This window comes from Gracilinanus agilis, chromosome 3, assembly GCF_016433145.1.
Source record: "Gracilinanus agilis isolate LMUSP501 chromosome 3, AgileGrace, whole genome shotgun sequence".
NCBI lineage: Eukaryota > Metazoa > Chordata > Mammalia > Didelphimorphia > Didelphidae > Gracilinanus > Gracilinanus agilis.
The window spans coordinates 65,995,761-66,015,722 of record NC_058132.1 but is presented as its reverse complement, the minus strand read 5'-3'; the positions used below and the strand labels follow the sequence as shown (position 1 = coordinate 66,015,722).

Genomic DNA, 19,962 nt, shown 5'->3' with positions numbered 1-19,962 from the left:
CCTGGAATCAAGAAGACACTTACTAACTGTAAGACCCTGGGCAAGTCACTTAAATCTGGTTGCCTCAGTTTTCTCATCTGTAAAATAAGCTGGAGAAAAAGAAATGGCAAACTATTCCAGAATCTTTGCCAAGAAAACCCAAAATATGGTCACAAAGAGTCAGACACAACTGAAACAAGTGAACAACAGTTTCCTCATCTATAAAAATGAGGAGGGTTGACATGGTTATCCCTTTTGGTTCCTTTGAGCTCTAAAGATGTGAGCCCATAAAAGGAAAATGATGAAACATAATCTAAAATAATTTTGATTTAGTTTGGGAACTGATTACATGATTTTTGTGAGTAGCAAAAAAAAATTGGGGGGGGGTTATTTAATTCATTAATTTAGACTATTTTTACATTGTCACAAGATTCATGTTCTTTCCCTTCCTCTCCCAAACCTCTCCCTTAGCCGACACACAATTCCATTGGATTTTACATGTGTCATTGATCAAGATCTATTTCCATATTATTGCACTAGGGTTATTGTTTAGATATCCACACTATCCTGTGGGTAACAAATTTAACCAATTTTATGTTGCTTAGGCTATTTAAGTTAGTTTGTAGTTCTTGAACACATTCTAATTGGGCAAAAAGAGTGGACAAGCTTGAAATTAATTATATGGTTTGGCCCAGGATTAAAAATTTGTCATGAATAACCCCAAAAGCTGATAATCTATATATATTAAAATAGTCGCTCTTGATTATCAAGAGAAAATTTATTTTATCAACACTATCATAAAGCAAGATATACCCCTCAGATTGTTGGACTCTTCATAGGTAAGTGAAAATGGGCTTCATTTTGGTCCATCCTGCACGTAGATGAGACAACAGGGAAAGGGTGGTGGCAAACCTCTGACTCCAGTGCCAAAGCACCTCTTTACCCAAAAACAGACAACTAAAAATATATATAAAGTATATATATAAAATAAAAATATGTATATAAACATCTGGCCATGAAAGGGATTTTTTTGTTCTATTATGCTTGAATATATTACAAAGGTTTTGTTTTTCAATGGAAGAAGGGAATACAGGTGAGAGGGAAGGGAAAGATTTTGGTTAGTTAAAATTAAAAGATATTCTTCAGGAACACTGAGGTGACTCAGTGGATAAAGGGCCAAGCTTGAAGATGGGAAGTCCTGGTTTAAATCTGATCTCAAACAATTCCTAGCTGTGTGACTCTGGGCAAGTCACTTAACCCCCAGTGCGTAGCCCTTACCACTACTCTGCATTGGAATGGATACTTATTATCAATTCTAAGACAGAAGGTAAGTATTAAAACATATATATGTATCTTTTAGTGTCTGGCTGCAGCCTATATGATAAAGATTCACAGTTCCCTATAAAAAAAAATTAATGAAATTTTATTTATAAAAACAAAAAATAAAGTAACCAATGTGATCGAATTTTTCAATGGCTTAATTTTTCCTTTCTCCTTGCGTCACTTTCATTTCTCTTTCCCACTTTTCCTCTGCTTCTCTTAATTGGTTCTTGAAGTCCTTTTTGAGTTCTTCCAGAATCTGTATCCTATCCATATTTTTCTTTTGGACTTTGGGTGTGTTTCCTTTGCTTTCACTGTCCCCTTCTGTGTCTGTACCTTGCTTTTTGTATTTATAAAAATTCTTTAGGGAGGCAGCTGAGTAGCTCAGTGGATTGAGAGCCAAGAGGTCCTAGGTTCAAATCTGGCCTCAGACACTTCCCAGCTGTGTGACCCTGGGCAAGTCACTTGACCCCCATTGCCTACCCTTATCACTCTTCTGCCTTGGAGCCAATACACATGTCTAGGGTTGGATTTGAACTCAAGTCTTGAGTCCATGTCCTCCACTGCACTACCTAGCTGTGTTTTACATAGAGTAGCTGCTCAATCATTAAATCATTGTTTTAATGTTAGAAGGGGTCTTAGAGATCACCTAATCCATTCCTTTCATTTTACTGATGGCGAAAGTGAGTTGTGCAAGGGGTCACCCAGGTGAATGGCAGAGCCAGGATTCATTTGTTACATTTTTCATCTTTGTATCTTACAAAGTATTAAGTCCAGAATCTATATTCTGTTTGTAGGTAATACTTCTGGCCTGAATTTTTTCTATTTGAGATAGATGGAAATGGATTCCTACTTAATCACAGTATCAATAAACATTTCTTTTAAAAACCGTAACCTTCTTTCTTAGAATCAAAAGTGAGTATCAGTTGTAACATAGAAAAAAAAGGCAAGAACTAGGAGAATGGGTTAAGTGGCTTGCCCTTGGTCAACAGCTAAGAAGTGTCTGAGGTCAAATTTGAACCCAGATCCTCCTGACTCTGAGCCTGGTGCTCTATCCACTATACCTTCTAGCTGTCCCCCTTTCCTTTATTATTGATGTCCAGAGAACAATCCAAACTCTGAAGGTTTCATTTTGGGTAGAGATGGAAAAGAGAATACTATGTATAGAATGGTATCTTGGACAATGAATCTAACCTCACCTTGCAAATATACAAGTGTTAAACATTTACCAGAAAGAAGTATCAAGATTTTCCTTCAATTAAAATCCTTTACACTAATCTTTCCTCCAAACAGGAAGAACACCAACCTGTTCTGAAGCAGACAAGGGGAATGGCAATGATCCCAACTCTTTCAGGCATTCATTTGTCTCCTTAGCGAGCTGATTTGTAGAATGTTGCAGTTGTTGTCTAAGAGAGAAATGACAGTTTTAAGAATGTCACCATTTCCTGAGGGGTTTTTTTTGTTATTATGTCTGGATCATTTTATTCCATAATCAAGGTGAAGGACACCTATCTGTATTAGGCTTTCTGAAGGGACTGCAAACTAACATTAACTATTTCAGCAAACAAACACAAAAGCATAAATGAACAGTTAATAAAGAACAACCATTCTTTGTCAATTCTAGAATGTGGCAATCAGCTTTATCAGAGGCAAGGGCAAAGAGTAATTTACATTTCCTGTAAAATAGGATTCATTGAGCTATTATCAAAGCTTTTGAATTGAACTTACCACAGTCAGAATCTCAGGCAAAGGCATTTGAATGAAATGTGCAATAGATAGCACAATTATCTTGCCTGTAAGAAAGTTCCTAAGACATGGTCCTAGATTTATACCTTCACTGGTCATATTTTTGGCCTTAGCCTTGGCTCCACACTTGCTTTGTGTCAACTCGAGTCTCCATCTCCACTGTTGCTTCCAATCCTGCCTGGCTCTTCTCTCCTTCTAACTCAAGATGCCCTTTGTAGTTAGGGGGGAAACACTTACAAAGGGTGGGGAAGGGGGCAACTAGGTGGCATGATGGATAGAACACTAGGCTTGGATTCTGGGTTCAAATCTGGTCTCAGACACTTCCTGTGTGACCCTGGACAAGTCACTTAACCCCAATTGCCTAGCCCTTACTGCTCTTCTGTCTTAGAGTTGTTACTAGGACAAAAAGTAAGGGGTTATTAAAAAAACAACAACACAACAGGTGAGGAATAGAATGAACTAAAAAATGAAGGAAAGGTGATTAGTGGGGTGAGATTAGAGAAGCTACGGTAAAGAATACAGTGGAAATGGGACACAAATTATTTTCCTTCATTGTTTCCTTCTTTCTGCCCATTTCTTAAGGATTCCTGCAGGAATGGTAGGACCACATTATTTCCTTTTACTTTTTAAATTTAACTTCATTATTTTTTCAATTAACAAGCAGTTATTTTTTTGTCTCCTCCCTGTACAATTGAACAAAAAGAAGAGTAAGAAAATCTTTCTAACATCTATGCAGGGCCAAGTAATGCAAATCTCCATATTGAGCACAGTGCTTCCAATTTATTAAATCTTGTCACTGAAAGGAGGCTCCTAGCCCAGAGGAAGTAACTGAGATAGGGAACTGACAAGTCCCACATTTCTAAAAGTGGCACACCATGGAGTTATTTAATGACTTCTGCAAGGAATTCAAATATATCAAAAACATTTTCTCACTCATCCTCTGAATAAAATGAGGAAATATTAAAAATATTTTAGAGATGGGGAAGTTGCAGTTCCAAAAGCAGAAATGGAGTCAAAACAAAGTGATTAAAAGAACCCAGGAATTCACCAGGCCAATCTATTGTGGTTTTTTCTTTCCTTTTTTTGAAAGTGATGCTTTTTGTTTTTGTTTTACAACAGTTATTTCCCAATATAATTCCCCACTCCATCCCCACTGATCTTTCAAAGAAACAAAGAAAAACAGTTAGGCATAACTTAATAATCATCCAATTAAGCCTGACAACATATACTATATTCTGCATTGGTAGTTCTTTATGCCTTTACCAAGAAAATGAGGGTGGATATTATATACTCCATCCGCTAGAACCAAGTTGTTTATTGCAATTAATTTATTGTCAACTGCCTTTTAGTGATGTTGTAATTTGCATTACTATGGTCATTCCATTTTTCTATGTCACTATGTCCCTCCACCCTAGTTCCTTTGAGCCATTTAAAATATTTTGATGGTTTTATGGATTCTCATTACAAGATAGATGGTGAACCATCCATACTAAGACCTCATATCCTTATCCTCCTTTAAATTTTTCCTGTGGGATCTTTTGTCTAGATTTTAACATTGTACAGGAGGATCTTGTATTCTATTCACCTTTCAGTTGACTAATTATATGACAGTAAAGATGAGGTCAAAGCCTCTCTGTTCCCTTTTCAGACCTTCAAGGCTACCATTACTCTAAAGAATTTGTAGAGACTAGAAAGTAGGCACATAAATCAACAGTTATCAATCATTTATTGATTGCTTTTGGGGGGTGGAGGTCAGATTTTTTTCTAATCTTTTGGCATCTTTCTTTTTCCTTCCTTCCTTTATTTTTTGGTAAATCCTTACCTTCTGCTTTAGAACTGATATTATTGTTCTAAGACAGAAAAGTAGTAAGGGTTTGGCAAACTTGATTAAGTGACTTGCCCAGGGTCACACAGCTATGAACTGTCTGAAGCTGCTTTTGAACCCAGGACCTCCCTTCTCCAGGCCTGGCTTTTAATCCATTGAGCCACTTTGCTGCCCCATCTCTTTCAACTCTCTTAAGAACTGATCTTTCATATCTGCCTCACCTCCAGCATGGAACTCCTCTGCCCATACTTGATTTGGTTTGGCTGCTAGGTCCCATCTATTTTAGCCCCAGTTCTACTTCAGTATGACTGTTCTACTTCAAGCATGACTGCGCTCTGAACTAAAGAAAAAGCAGCCACAGTCCTCATGTAGCACAGGTCTAGGACATTCAGGTCCAAATATGCTGGCTCCATCACCACTGATGAAAAAAAGGCCTTAGAGAAATGCTGACAAGTATTCTCTGTTTTCTACTGATCGTTGTCCTCCTTCTTGTTCCATCCTTAAATACTATCAGCATGATATGGCTTCGCTGGGTTTCCTACTAAGCTTTCTATACTACCTCACAAGAAAATACTGCTCCTGATTTTCCACCTTCCTCCAATGTAAGATTTTAAAAACAAGTTTACGTTCTAAATCGGTTTTGCCCCTGACTGCCATATCTCTTCTTTTGGCAAGGACATCAAGTGTTCTGCTGGTGGAGGCTGTTTCTAGGCTCTTAGTTTGTTGTGGCAGATTTACAGTGGTTAAACTATACCAGCTAGTCTATCCATTTTTTATTTTCAGAGCTGTCAACTTGTTAAAAAAAAGACAGAATCATCTCACTTGGACAACACAACTAATTTTATTCTTTCTCCTAATTTAAGATATTGATTTTCATCTTTGCTCACATGGATAAACTAGTAATTTCTTTTCTTCTAAAATATAAGCCATTAACTCATTCTTTATGATGTTATTTGGTGCCCAAAATGTCCATGGCTCACTCCACTTCCCCATCTTCAATCTTGCCCGGTTTCATCTCCAAAGAACAAAGATGCCTCTCCCAGATTAAGCTGATCATTTCTAATTTTATCCCTAGGTTGAAAATTTAAGCCATAGATATACCACCTCCTTTAACTTCCTCTCCCTTCCCCCTGAAGATCTAGAGCAGTAACGGGCAATCTTTTGAGCTTGGTGTGTCAAAATTCACCAAAAAACCGAGCATAACTCAAGTGGGGTGTCACTTTGAGAAAAAAAAACATAATTTCATGATATTTATAGTTTAAATAACAAAAATGTATAATTGTAATATATACTTGTATTTAATAAACCAAAATAGGTAAATTAATATAGGTAGAATTGTCATCTATAATACACAGAGTGTCTACACGATAGTACAGCAGCATGCGGCCCCATACTTCTCTGTATGTGGCTGTGTGTTATTGAAAATGACTACATGTGTCAGTGCTGACATGCATGTCATAGGTTTGCCATCACCGATCTAGAGGATAGAGTACTATACTCCTCTTCCTTTATATAGGGCAGAAATTAGACTTCCAGCTCATTCCACTTCCTATTTGCAGTTATGCCTGGTTTCAACTCCACAGAATGACTGGATGGCAATCTGGAACTATGCCCAAAGGGTTTTAAAAGATGCCTGCCCTTTGATCCAGCCATACCATTGCTGGGTTTATACCCCAAAGAGATAATAAGGAAAAAGACTTGTACAAAAATATTTATAGCCACACTCTTTGTGGTGGCAAAAAATTGGAAAATGAGGGGATGCCTTTCGATTGAGGAATGACTAAACAAATTGTGATATCTGATGGTGATGGAATACTATTGTACTAAAAGGAGTAACAAACTGGAGGAATTCCATGTGAACTGGAATGACCTCCAGAAATTGATGCAGAGTGAAAGGAGCAGAACCAGGAGAACATTGTACACAGACACTGATACACTGTGGTACAACTGAATGTAATGGACTTTTCTACTAGCAGCAATGCAATGACCCAGGACAATTCTAAGGGACTTATGAGAAAGAACACTATCCACATCCAGAAAAAGAACTGTGGGAGTAGAAACACAGAAGAAAAACAACTGCTTGATCACATGGGTTGATGGGGATATGATGAGGAATATAGACTGTAAATAATCACTCTAGTGCAAATATCAATAAAGTAAAACCCAGTGGAATTGCTCGTTGGCTACAGGAGGGGGTGGGAAGAGGGGAGGGAAAGAACATGAATCATTTAACCATGGAAAATTTTTCTTAATTAATCAATTAAATAAAATTTAAAAAATAAAAAAGAATTCCACAGAATGAGATGCTGATGCCTAACATCCCCATCTCAAGTTTACCTTTTCTCCATCCAATATGGCTAGAAGCCCATCAGTGCCAGACTAACACCCCACTAACATCTGATATCATCACAAAGCTCTATATCCTATTTGAGTCTGAGGCCATTTACAGATCTTGCACCTCATGACTCCTACTGTTTGTCAGTTACTTTACTAACCACCTCATACCTACAACCTTCTCTGATACCTTCTCAGAGCCCATCACTATTAGACCAGCACCCTTCTCTCTGTATGACATTATAAAAGTGAACACCCTGAGATCAAACACCTTCTGCCTGACACTATCCCGAACATATACCAAAACTTTACCTCCATCTCAATCTGGCACTATCATAAAAGCTATCACTGTACCCCTAACCAATATTCCTTTTTCCTTCCTGAAACTATTACAGACCCCTACCATGGGTAATTTAGGAACAGATCACTCACTTTCTGGTTTCTTCATTTGTAAAAATGTGTTGTTGTTCAGTCATTTCAGTCATGCCCGATTCGTTATGACCTCATTAGGGATTTTCTTGGCAAAGATATTAGAGTGATTTGCCATTTCTTTCTCCAGCTTATTTTACAGATAAGGAAACCGAGGCAAACAAGGTTAAGTGACTTGCCCAGGATCACACAACTAGGATGTGTCTGAAGCCATATCTGAACTCAGGAAAATGAGTTTTCCTGGCTCCAGGTCCTGAGCACCTCTACTCACTGCACTGAACTGAAAACTGAATTGAATTCTTCTAGATGTATTCATTGTATAGAGAAGATTAGCTTCAACATAGTATTTCAAAAGTCTTAGCGCAATTTTAAGCCCTTAAGACTTTTGGGACACCCAATGTCTGTGTTGTAGTCTGTAAGCCTCTGGCCTCTCTCATGTCTGACCCCTACATCATGTTTTCCAACACATTTTTCATCTTCCTCCCCTGTGCCCACTTCTACATTGAGGTCACTAAGTCTGAAAGTCTATTTTTCTACCCCCTTGTTCTCTAAAAAGCAGATGTTGAAGCAGAAACTAAAAATATTCATCCAATTATAAAATCAATAGTCTTAAACAGTGAGAAGCAATTTATTCACTTAACTTTACAAAAATCTTCAGTAGCTCCAAACTAACTTAACAAATTTTCACCTTAGCCTTTCTAGTCATTCCTTTACAATTTGACTCCTGCTTGCCTTTTCAGGATAATTTCACATTATTCTCCTTCACATGAAGAGTTCCAAATTAAGGTTTACAAATGAACTAGAAAATGCAGTCCTCGTTTAAAATAAATAAGTATGCTTTTAAAATACTTTTATTAAAAATAAATATACTGTTAACATTGTGAAACATTGTTTGGAATCAGTCTCCTATTATAGACTTTCATGAATACTAACTATGATGAGGTTTATTTCAACAAAGATTCCAACTAATTATATTTAGAGAATGGTAAGGGTCCCTTTTCTAGCTTCCCCTAAAAGCTATACTTATCTGCCCAAAGAACAAGGCAAACCAGATCCTTGGGATTTTAGTTAGGAAAGCTTTTAACCCACCGAAGTCCTCCTCTGGTACCATGGAAGTGTCTCAAGATTCGACAAGGTTGTTGGAGGATGGGGAGAGGAGAAAAAATTTAGAAGGCACTATCAAATTGGAAAGACTTCAATTTGGAGCCTACAGATGCACGTCTTAACACAAGTACATGAGACTTGGCCATTAGGTGATTATTATTATTTTTTTTTTTCAGTAGAGGCAATTCACGAAGACAGTGTTTAGGTCTCTCTCAATGGGAGAAGTACCCACTACAATGAAAATCACAGATATTTGAATTATAAAGCTCATGTTAAGCATTAAGTTTTGCTACTTTCTATTCCAAATCCAGCTGTGACTTTAACCTTCCATAAGCTCTAATCCTGACCTCAAGAGTCTTGAGCTTCAATTAACCCTGAAGGGCTAAGGGACCTCAAAAATCTTAGTCTTCTTATAGAGTACTCACAGATTTTCCTGCAGTTTGCTGGAATCTTGCTTAGTTCCCAGCTGGATCATCAAATTCTTGATCTGAGCAGCTGGAAAAAAGAAAAAGGAAAAAGTCTTCTAATTAAGTGATAAGTAAAGGAAGAAACTGCATTCATTCGTCACAGATACCCTATATTTATTTCTCTTACTTATATCTTCATACCTTCCCATATAAATATCTATAAGGAAGCATGCTGGGATCAAAACCTGGGGAAGTCTATTCTATTTCACACTAATAACAAGGTAGAGTTTTCTCTCATCATACGAATATATCCTTTCTAGACACGGCTTGTATACCACATACAAGAAGAGGGCAGTGTTTTGTTACTGTGATGTGAGATCTCATCGGCATTCTTTCAGACCTACTACATTTAATTTTACCACTCAATGAGGATTAAGTCAATTTTGTAGAGACTTTATGTTTCTATATTTAAATGAGCATCAATTAAAAAAAAATCACTAGGTCATCATCCTTATCAATTTTTGACCATATGTAGTATCCTTTTTTTTAAAAATGTCATTTCTAGATTTATCTTTCCAGGATCAATTTTACCCACCCCAGTCTCGGGCCTAGAGCTTGATTTTTTCAAAACAGTATCTATTTTCTGACTTTTTTGGGGGGCAGAGAGTAGTGCCAAACTACACAAAATCAGGGGAATTCTTCAATGCTTCATCATGATATCATAGTGATTCTCAAAGTGGATTCTCAAAGGTTTTAAGTATGTGAAGGATAAATCCTAGTAGGTTCTACTCAAGCTGAAAAGACTTTTCATTACAGGCCCAGTGACAGACTGGATGTCTGACATCTAAGGACAAGTCTAGCTAACTTAAGAGACTCTCTCATCAGTCAGCAACAGGGTAATGAAAATTTTGGCCATAGTAACTCTCAAAGACAATCTACTGAGCTATAGAGTTTGTAATCTAACAGATGGTATGAGTATCCATACCAACAAAAGCAGGAATTTTGGAAAAGGATAGCATCTTAAAGTATAATTTTTGTGGCACCTGGCCATGATATGAGAACACTTTGAAAGAAGAATTTCTGCTTAAATCAACCATATTTGTTTTCATGTTACACTATAACTCTAAAAGAATCTTTTGCATTCTCTCTGAATCATTATTCAAATCTGATTCAATTCCAGGTGGCTTCATGGGTGACTTGTGGGAGTGGTTAGACAAAAGTAGAATCGAATGCAAATGAACAATTCATATATTATCAGGAGAATCAAAGTTTAATACCACCATGTGTTAAAGACCATTAAGACATAGTTCACTAGGGGGCAGCTGGGTAGCTCAGTGGATTGAGAGCCAGGCCTAGAGACGGGAGGTCCTCAGTTCAAATCTGGCCTCAGACACTTCCCAGCTGTGTGACCCTGAGCAAGTCACTTGCCCCCATTGCCTACCCTTACCACTCTTCTGCCTTGGAATATACAGTATTGGCTCCAAGACAGAAGGTAAAGGGTTAAAAAAAAAAAAAGACATATTTCACTAGAGGCAGCTGTGTGGCTCTAGCTCAGTTGGAGCCAGAATCAAGAAGATCTAGTTCAGATCCTGCTTCTGACACCTTACTACCTGTGTGATCAGGGGTAAGTCACTTATTTTATCTTGCCTTAATTTCCTCATCTATAAAATAGGGATAATAATAGCATCTACCTTCTAGAGTAAAGATCAAGTGAGACAGTACCATAAGTGCTTTGCAAAACCTAAAGTGCAATATAAGTGCTGGCTATTATTTAATTAAATTCAAAATTCTGTGATTACAAATTCATTTTATAGTCCAATACCCTTCAAATTTACAGAACTTGAGATTCCCAGCCACTGATTTATGCTTATCATTAAGCTAGTGTGCCCACATCTCCTTCTGTCTTCAAAACCTGATTAATTAATGTATATTAAGGAACAATACTTTGCAGAGGTCAATAAAATCTTACTTATAATATTAACAACAGCTCCCTCTACAAAAGTTCTCCTCTGATAGTTCTTGTAGTATGAAAACTATGCTAGTGCATGCAAGCTCTGACAATTTCTACAGTAAGTGAGAAAGACTCTGAGAAAGGTCCCAAGGAACAGATTGATGGCCCAAGACCGGTAAAAAACAAAAATGATCATCCCCAGTAAGATGACCACAAACAATGAATTATTTGGCCACCATGACCCATGAAAAAGGTAAAAGATACAACACAACTATTTATTTTGTATGGCTTTCTTCCATTTCTAGGCAAAGGGACAGAAAAGAACCAGTTATTTTAGAGTCACTGCTAATGCTCAATGCTGAAATGTTTGTCCAATGAGCCGATTTATTACTGGAAGAACTTCTCCCATCCATAGTGTTATTCTTGTTCTAAATGAAACAAGAAGGTATTCAGAAGGCAAAGAGAAATGATAATTCACAGGTTTTCCTTAGGGACTAAATAAAGGAGCTGATGAGGTTGATTTCGCTGTGCTCCCAAAGGCCTGAAGAAAGAGCATTTCATGGGTCACTTGTTCCATTACATGTAGTACCTAGGATAAAGGAGTGAAATGAAGAAAAGCTTGACAAGATTTTCTCAGTGAAATCAACATATACCTTTGCACTTGGTGTATTCAATTAAGACAGGAAGTAGTAGAGAATATTGTTTGAAATCAAGAAATGAATTGTTTTAGTTCGATAATGCTACATGAACACAAATAGAAACAAAATTGTTTTTAAAATCCTAACTTTCTGACTTAGTAACAACTCTAAGATAGAAGGGCAAGGACTAGGCATATATAGTCGTGACTTGCCCGGGGATCACACAGCTAAGAAGGGTCTGAGGCCTGATATGAACCAGAGGCCTCCTGCCTCCAGGCCTGGCATTCTATCTACTGTATCACCTAGCTACCCCAAAACAAAATAAATTCTTGTCAAATATTGCCAAAGATATGTAACCTCTTTCCTTCCTTATGCAGTGAGTCTTCCCTTGTAATAAATATTAAAAGAGAAAAAAATAGTTAGCAAAACTAGCCAACCTCAATATTTTAGTACATGCAAATTATACCCATAGTCCATCACCTCTGTAATGAAAGGACAGAGATGCCTTTTCTCAATTCTGGGTCTAAACTTAATTACCATAATTTCACAGCATATGTTAAGACTCTACAAAACTCCTTGACTGGTCCAGATATTACATATAGGCTCTCTCAATAAAGTCACCATCGAATAAGGCATAAAACAGGACATATAGGCTCATCGAAGGGGTTCATTAGTACAATGGAGGATACTGTAGTCAAAGTCCAAACAGAAGATGGATTTTTATAGATGGTGAGATTCTCCTGATGTTCTTGTTTGAAAATAACATTGTGCTGATTGAAGAAGGTCGTTTTCTATACCATAGAGCTTCCTCAATGAAATCCATAGTCACTTTAAAGAGAGCAGCCTAACAATTTATACAGGGGGGAAAAATAAATGAATGATGAATGCAAATTGCCCAGATTATGACATGCAGTGGGATAGGAAGCTCTCTAGTACCTATAACTTGGTCAGGCACTAGTGAAAGACAATTACTGGCCCCAGAACTGAACAGGAAAGATATAATCAGTTAGATTCCATATGAGAAACTGTAGAGCTTTCAATAGGAATATTATATGGCTGCAAACTATTGAACCCAACATGATTTCAGAAGAATCAAAATTATAGGTTGCATAAGTGGTAATGGATTCATGGTGGGTATAAGGAGGCATCAGAATATTATTAGCAATGATTCGTTTGCCAGAAGTGGCATGAAGCACATCCCGGGAACATGTATGACTCTAAAATAGAAGGCATGTGCTAAATTTAGCAAGGGATTTCAGACAGTAAGCCTGAGTGCCACTGTGATCACTAAAAAATAATAAAGGAATCAAAAGAAGGCTTCCAGAACACTGGACAAGAATCTATTGAGGACTGATAGAAAGTTACGGCTAATCATTACATTGGATGGAAAGGTAAAGAAGGGTTGCAACCAGCACAGGTGAAGGGAGAATACCCCAGTAGCAAGAGAAGAGATCAAAGCCATTGCAGCAGACAAGTAAATAGTGGCTGACCTTTATATTTAAATCTTGAGATTTATAAAGTGTCTTCCTAGCAATTACCCTCAAAGTTGTGTGGGGTTTTCCCCATTTTATAGATGGGGAGACTGTGTGGCAGTGAATATAGAGCTGGACTTGGCATCAGGAAGATTGGGTTAAAATTCCACCTTTAATACTCTCACTACCTGTCACTTTATTTCTTTGAACCACAGTGCCCTCATCAATAATAACCACTGGGAGCTATACAAAGTAAAACCTCAGCACCAAGCCATGAATGTGGTTGGATTTCCCTATCAAAAAGCAGGCTTTCTTCAGAGACCAAAGATGACACATTACAAATGGTTTATGATTACTTAACATATAGGAAATTAAACACACCGGGATACATGGCTTTATTGTGTGGAGATTCTGCAAAAGAGGGTGAAAAGTAAAACAATGATCTTAAGTCATGGCATGCTCTCAAAGCTAGAGAGTTCTTTTTCACCTTGAGCCTTTCTTGAAACTTAGTTGAATTTGGGTGGTTCTGGTGTTATTTGTGCAACACTTTTAAGTGCCTGGTATGTGCAAACAATAGTGCTAGGCTCCTAGTGGAGAAAAGATTGCATAGAGTCACTAGCTAGTTGGGGTGAAAGAACTCTTACTCCTTTGATATTTGTATTGTATTCATTCATTATTTATTGACTGCCTACTTTGTTGTGCTAGAAGATTGGAAAGGTAGGAGGGAGCCAGGTTAGGAAGAACTCTGAATGCTAAACCTTAGAGCAGTTTGTATTTTCTCCTAGAGGCAACTGAACACCACAAGGGTTTACTAAATAGGGGACTGACATGATCAGGATCCTAAGAAATTGCTATATGGTAAACAACCTCCTCCATATTAAATCCTAATGGTCAAACCTTTATCAGAACCCCACTAGTTAGAACCCTTAAGTAAATTTTCCTCTTACATCCCATTTTTTAGGAGAAAAGGGTTTATCATAAAAATCAACAATGAGAATTGTCCAAAAACACCAATGAAGCTTTTTCCTCTAGACCAGTGATTCCCAAAGTGGGCGCCACCACTCCCTGGTGGATGCTGCAGTGATCCAGGAGGAAAGGTGATGGCCACAGGTGCATTTATCTTTCTTATTAATTACTATTAAAATAAAAAAATTAATTTCCAGGGGGCTAAGTAATATTTTTTCTGGAAAGGGGGCGGTAGGCCAAAAAAGTTTGGGAACCACTGCTGAAGGTTATTAAGATAAATTCAGACCTATTTCCTATACTACATATCACCTATTGTAGAGAACTGCACAATGATAATTACATTTTCCTAGGTCAAGAACATGGCCCCTTTGTGTCTTTTTAGTCTTTGTACTTCCTCTACATACTCTATGGTCTGGGCCTGCCTACTTGCTGTTTCTCACACATGTGAGGTCCATCTACCCTCTTCTTGATTCTTCCCTGCAGTTCCTAATGCCAGGAATATTGTCCTTTTTCACCTCTCTGCCTCTTAGAATCCCTGGTTCAGCTCAAGAGCCCTCTTCTGCTAGAGGCCATTCTCAGTGCCCCCAGCAACCCCTTTTATGTTTATGTTATATCTAATTTGTATATATCTTCTACACACCTATATGTGTATATATTGTCTCACCCATTAGAACGTAAGCTTTTTTAGGAAAAGGGTTTTTGTTTTTTTTTTTAAATCCTTACTTTGTCTTAGAATCGATTGGTTCCAAGGCAGACAAGGAGTAAGGGCTGGCAATGGGGGTTAAGTGACTTTCCCAGGATCACACTGCTCGGAAAGATCTGAGGCTAAATTTGAACCCAGGACCACCCTTCTCCAGGCCTGGCTCCCTATCCACTGAGCTGCCTAGCTGTCCTGAAAGGAAAAATCCCCAGCACTTACCATAGTTCTATGCCTAATAAATTCGTATTAATCGATTAATCTATAGTAAATCAGAAAATTTCTAACATTACAACTCTTCTCCACTCAAATGAAAGCATTCTGCAGGATATGTTTTACTCTGGATTTACTTATTTCAAGCTAATAGACAGGACTTCCTGTTTAAATATTTAAAAAACAACTCTGATTATCAGAAATCTGATAATCCAAACAATCCTGTGACAGGATTTCCTATTTTAAAAAAAACCTTGATAATCAGAAATCCAAACCAATGCAAACACATGCAAATTCCTCAGTTGTACTGCATTCCTTTTAAAGCAGTTTATGTATTTTGGGGATGAGGATATTTTAACTTCTTCTATAACCAACATCTCATTCAAAGCAAGGACTAGTGGAAAATTTTTGAAAGACTTTTTGAATAAAATCTCTATGACAGTTAATGTCTCAGCTTCATCATTTGTAAGATGAAATGAGATGATCCCTAAGAACACTTTCAGCTCTAACATCCTTTGATTCAAATAAAGATCTGTTGCAAAATGAATACATTTCCTATAATTCAACATCAGGACTTTAGAGGCTAATGGGTTTCCAAATGAACTCTGATCCATCTAAAACATAAAATCCATTGATATGAAAGACACTGACATCACAAGTGGAAAAACAGCCTTTGACCCACCAGATGACTCAGTAGCTTAAGAAAAAATTTAAGTACATTAGTCAGACTACAGAGACAAGAACATATGTGGTAATTAGGATCCTGCAATTTTCCAAATATGCCAGCATAGAAATTAAAATTGCATTTTCAGTTTTTAAAAATGCAATTAAAATTACTAGAAATAAAAAGGTTTAACAATGTTACTACATCTTAAATATGGATGTTGTCTGGCTCTAACAAAAACTAGAAATGGGCAACATAGGTACAATATCTTCTCTTTATCCTGTTATCAAATGAAAAGGAGAAGAAATAAAATTTTGAGCATCATGGTTTCCATTAATTGGAGTGTAATATAGTGAATGTAGTGGGACAGGGTATCTTGGGAAGGTTTGGGATATGTGAACCTAGCCAGATGACAAACGAGGCAACAATTGAGATATTCACTCTATTTCATCTCCAAATGGCATCTTAGATTCTCCACAAAGAGTTGCAAGGGAGGACAGACACTTCAGCTAAAACTACTGAGGGTTAAAGGCTATGGTAGGGTCTGTCAGAATAAAAGAAAAATAGAAGGGTCCTCAAATGTTGTTGGCAAGAAAAGCATAAAAGAAAAAGGTTTCCACATCCTCATATTTGTCTTAAGTGAGAAAAAAAATAAGTTCCATTTATTTATCTGAAGTAGTAATATTTATTGGCCTCTAACATTGTTAATTATAAAATTATAACAATGTTTCTACCCACTTGCCAATCTTCCCCAGTGAAAACTAACTCTGGGTAATGTTTAAAATGTACTTTAGTCTAATATTGCACAACTTTGTTTCACCATATCTTTAACCAAATCCTATCATTCTCCCCCTGAGAAAACAAAATAGTATATCAAAACCAAACAAGAAATTAAATATGTAATATCAAAACGGTCAGAAGACCAGAGTTGGAGTCCGAGCTCTTTTGGCTTATTCTGTGATCTTGGCCAGGCCCTTAACTTAGCCAAGGCAATTTCAACACCTGTATAATATAATATTGCACTATGCATTTCACAGGGTTGTTTTGAAATGGTAAATGAGTTATAACTGGCTTATCATCGCATCCTGTCACATCCTGTCATCTTCCAGTGTCTCATCATGATACGGAGGTGACTCTGAGTTTTCAAAGGCTAGAATATAAGCTCAAAGGAGGTCTCTCAGATTAAAGTTTCAAGTACAAACTGAGAGACCATATATTTATTGTCCGAGGACCAACTCTGGTAAATTTGGGGAGGTCTATTACCAGTAAAACCACAGGGTAATGAATTTTTCTGCTCTAGTGAATTGAGCTCTACTTTGCAGGCATCAAAATATATGAATCTTACACACTAGGTCTATGAGGTAAACTTATATTACAGCCATCTCTAAATACAACAGGGGAAAGCAACTAGTGACTTTAATTGCTTTAACTTTATTTGATTCGAAGAATTTCTAACTACCATCTACTTACTGCCTGTTGTTTTCTAAACCACTAATTAAATGCAAGGTTTGAGACAGTTCTTTAAACTTTCATATGAAGTAGTAGAAACAGCACCAATCAGAAGGATCAGAAGGACCAGGTATGAAACTAGGTTCTGGCATATGCAAAGTGGATTTAATATTCTATTTCCTCACAAGATTGTTATGAGGAAAGTACTTTGCAAATAAATGTAAAGGCACTACATAAATATGTTATTAGTATTCAGTGCTAAATATAGTCACTCGAGATCAATTATTACTAATAACTAGTCTAGGGAAATAGTTCCAATCACTAAAACACATAAATGGAATGTGCCAACTTTTATGTACAAGGATGATGCCACTCATCAGTAAGGTATATACTTTAAAGTTGTTTTTTTCTCTATAGGGGGATGGGTTACATGATGAGGAAATAAGACAAGTTCCAAATACAACACCGCTAATAGTGGCTCTGAAACAGGCTGCTAGATGATTTGGAGTCAGTCACGAAAACTTCTTTGGGTATGAAACTTATTTCAAGAAAACAGACAATAAACCTGATCCATACCATAGCTACTATTGTCTGAAAGCTGAATAGAATATAAAGAAATCCCTGAAATTTAGGCTGCTGGGGCAAATTAATGAGACATGTTTAGCACCTGTCAGAAAAACAAACAAGACCCCAAAGCCTCTGTAGCAGACCTCGAGGACACTACTAGCTCTATGTCTTTGAAATTTTCCAAGGGTTTTAAGTCATACAAACCTTCACTTCACCTTAATTGACATTCAAGTTTTATTTCAAGTGGTTCAGTACAATAGGGAATACTGAATCGAAAGCTAAATGACTACATAAAACCTGAACCTAACAGACTGTGAAGGAGAGTAGGGTGGCTGTAGGGAGGACAATAAGGTGATTGGTTAAAGTAGGCTGCCACCAGTACCATACTCAAAGCCACATCTATGGGCCAAGCAGGTTGTGGTAGCTAGGACGTTGGGCTCCAAGTCGTGGACAGCTCTGACACCAACTTACTCCCGGTGTAACTTTGGCCTCGGCCCTTCTCTTCTCTGGGCCTCAGTTTTCCCACTTGTCAAAGGAAAAGCCTGCCCTTCCTATCAATGAGGTGCGGCCGGCCCTAAAACTAGACAGATACAATATTTTAATATGGAAGGCTCGAGGCCGTCCAAGCCCTCTAGGGCTTCCTCAGGGGCTCCAGGCCAGCCGACCCACGCGGAACGTGGGAGATCCCGGGCAGGTAAGAAGGAGGGGTCTGGGGAGGCGCCCCCCTCATCCCACCCCACCCCTGGCAAGGGCCAGGGCCTGGAGCTGGGCCTGGGAGCCCCAGGCTCAGCCCTCAGCCCTTCCACGGCCACACCCATTGAGATCGGGGCACGGACCGGGGCCCAGCCCGCCCCCCAACTCCCAGTCCGGCAACCCTCGGGTCCCCACTCACTCGCATGGCTGATCTTCTGGATGTTGCCGCAGCAAATATTGAAGATGGTGCCAAAGTCCCGGGGATGGGAGCCCTGCGGGGCCGAAGGCCCCGGCGCCCGGTACATGTCTAGGGGCCCGTACGACATGGCGAGGGCTGCTGTCTGACCAGGCCGGGAGAGATCTGCACTGATTTCCAGGGGGAAGGGGAACCACCGAGGTGTGACAGGGAGGAGGAGAAGGAGAAGGACCGGGATGCGGGAGGCGGCGGGGAGGTGGGAGGGAGGAAGCTGCGTGCTCACCGGCCTCTCGCTGCGCGCATGCGCCCGCTGCGCCCCACCCTCCCGGCGCTTCACGTAAGATTAGGTGGATCCGGAAAGAGGTTTAGATTCTTTCCCCGTGTGGTCTTTGTGGTACTTGATTTTACTGGGCATAAGAGAGAATTGGGTTTATCGCATTTGTTCCATCCGGCACCCCCTCATCCCAGAGAGCCCCAAGTGGGCAGACACTGCCCCCTTGCCCAAATGTAAGCATCTGTCGTCTCGTTTTTGTCCCAGAAGGGGTGACCTCATTGTCTTCGGGGAGGGGCCCGGCATTCCAGGAGTACCGGGCTGGGAGGTCGTCCTGCTGGCCTGAAGCGACTGGGGGTGTCCCTATGACAGAAAAAGAGCTGAGAAATTGCTTGCTCTGTGACATCGGGCAGGGCAGTTCCCTAACATCCCTTATTTGTTTATTAAACCCTTATCTTCTGTCTTAGAATCAATACTGTATATTGGTTCCAAGGCAGAAGAGTCCTAAGGTCCCTTTTCTTTCCTCCATACTGTTTTCAGTTCTGCTCCAGTCTGAGACAATTAAACAGCCCTTCTTTCCAAAGCTAGCTAATACAATCTAAGATTCAGAGCGGGAAGATGTTCAAACCCAACTCTCTTCTTTTATAGATGATTAAACTGAGGCTGAAGTTAAAAGATTTGTCAAGGGTCACATAGCTAGGGTTTGAGGTCTTGATTGCAGGTCCATCACTATGCCCCTCAGCTACCTTAACACACCCTCGATAATACGTCTCATCTCTCAGAACATGAGATCATCCCTCTTCTCATCTTCAGTCTCTCCCTGTTTATTTTCAATTTCCCTTACATACTCAGGTCTCTAACAAAAGACAAAGGAAAAAACCTTCTTTTGACCCTGCCATTCCATCAAGTTATCCTGTCTTTCTTCCCTTTCATGCTAAACTCCAGAAAGCGAATTGTACATTTTCAACCTCCTATAATCTGGGTTTATAACCCACTAGTCTAATGAAAGGTTCTTTCAAAGGTCAAAAATGACCTCTTGAT

The 19,962-nt window shown here is 38.7% G+C and overlaps 1 protein-coding gene across 1 annotated transcript in view; it reads right to left on the bottom strand.

Annotated features, from left to right (window-relative positions):
• STX12 (syntaxin 12) overlaps window positions 1-18,887 on the bottom strand; it is a 31,207-nt gene extending 12,320 nt beyond the window's left edge. The window contains exons 1-3 of the mRNA XM_044667935.1: window positions 18,654-18,887; window positions 9,163-9,232; window positions 2,606-2,705 (exon numbers count right to left, since the gene is read on the bottom strand). Of these exons, the coding sequence (XP_044523870.1) occupies window positions 2,606-2,705; window positions 9,163-9,232; window positions 18,654-18,780 (297 nt within the window). The 5' untranslated portion in view covers window positions 18,781-18,887. The remainder of the gene's footprint in view (window positions 1-2,605; window positions 2,706-9,162; window positions 9,233-18,653) is intronic.
• Between the last annotated feature and the right edge of the window lie 1,075 nt (window positions 18,888-19,962).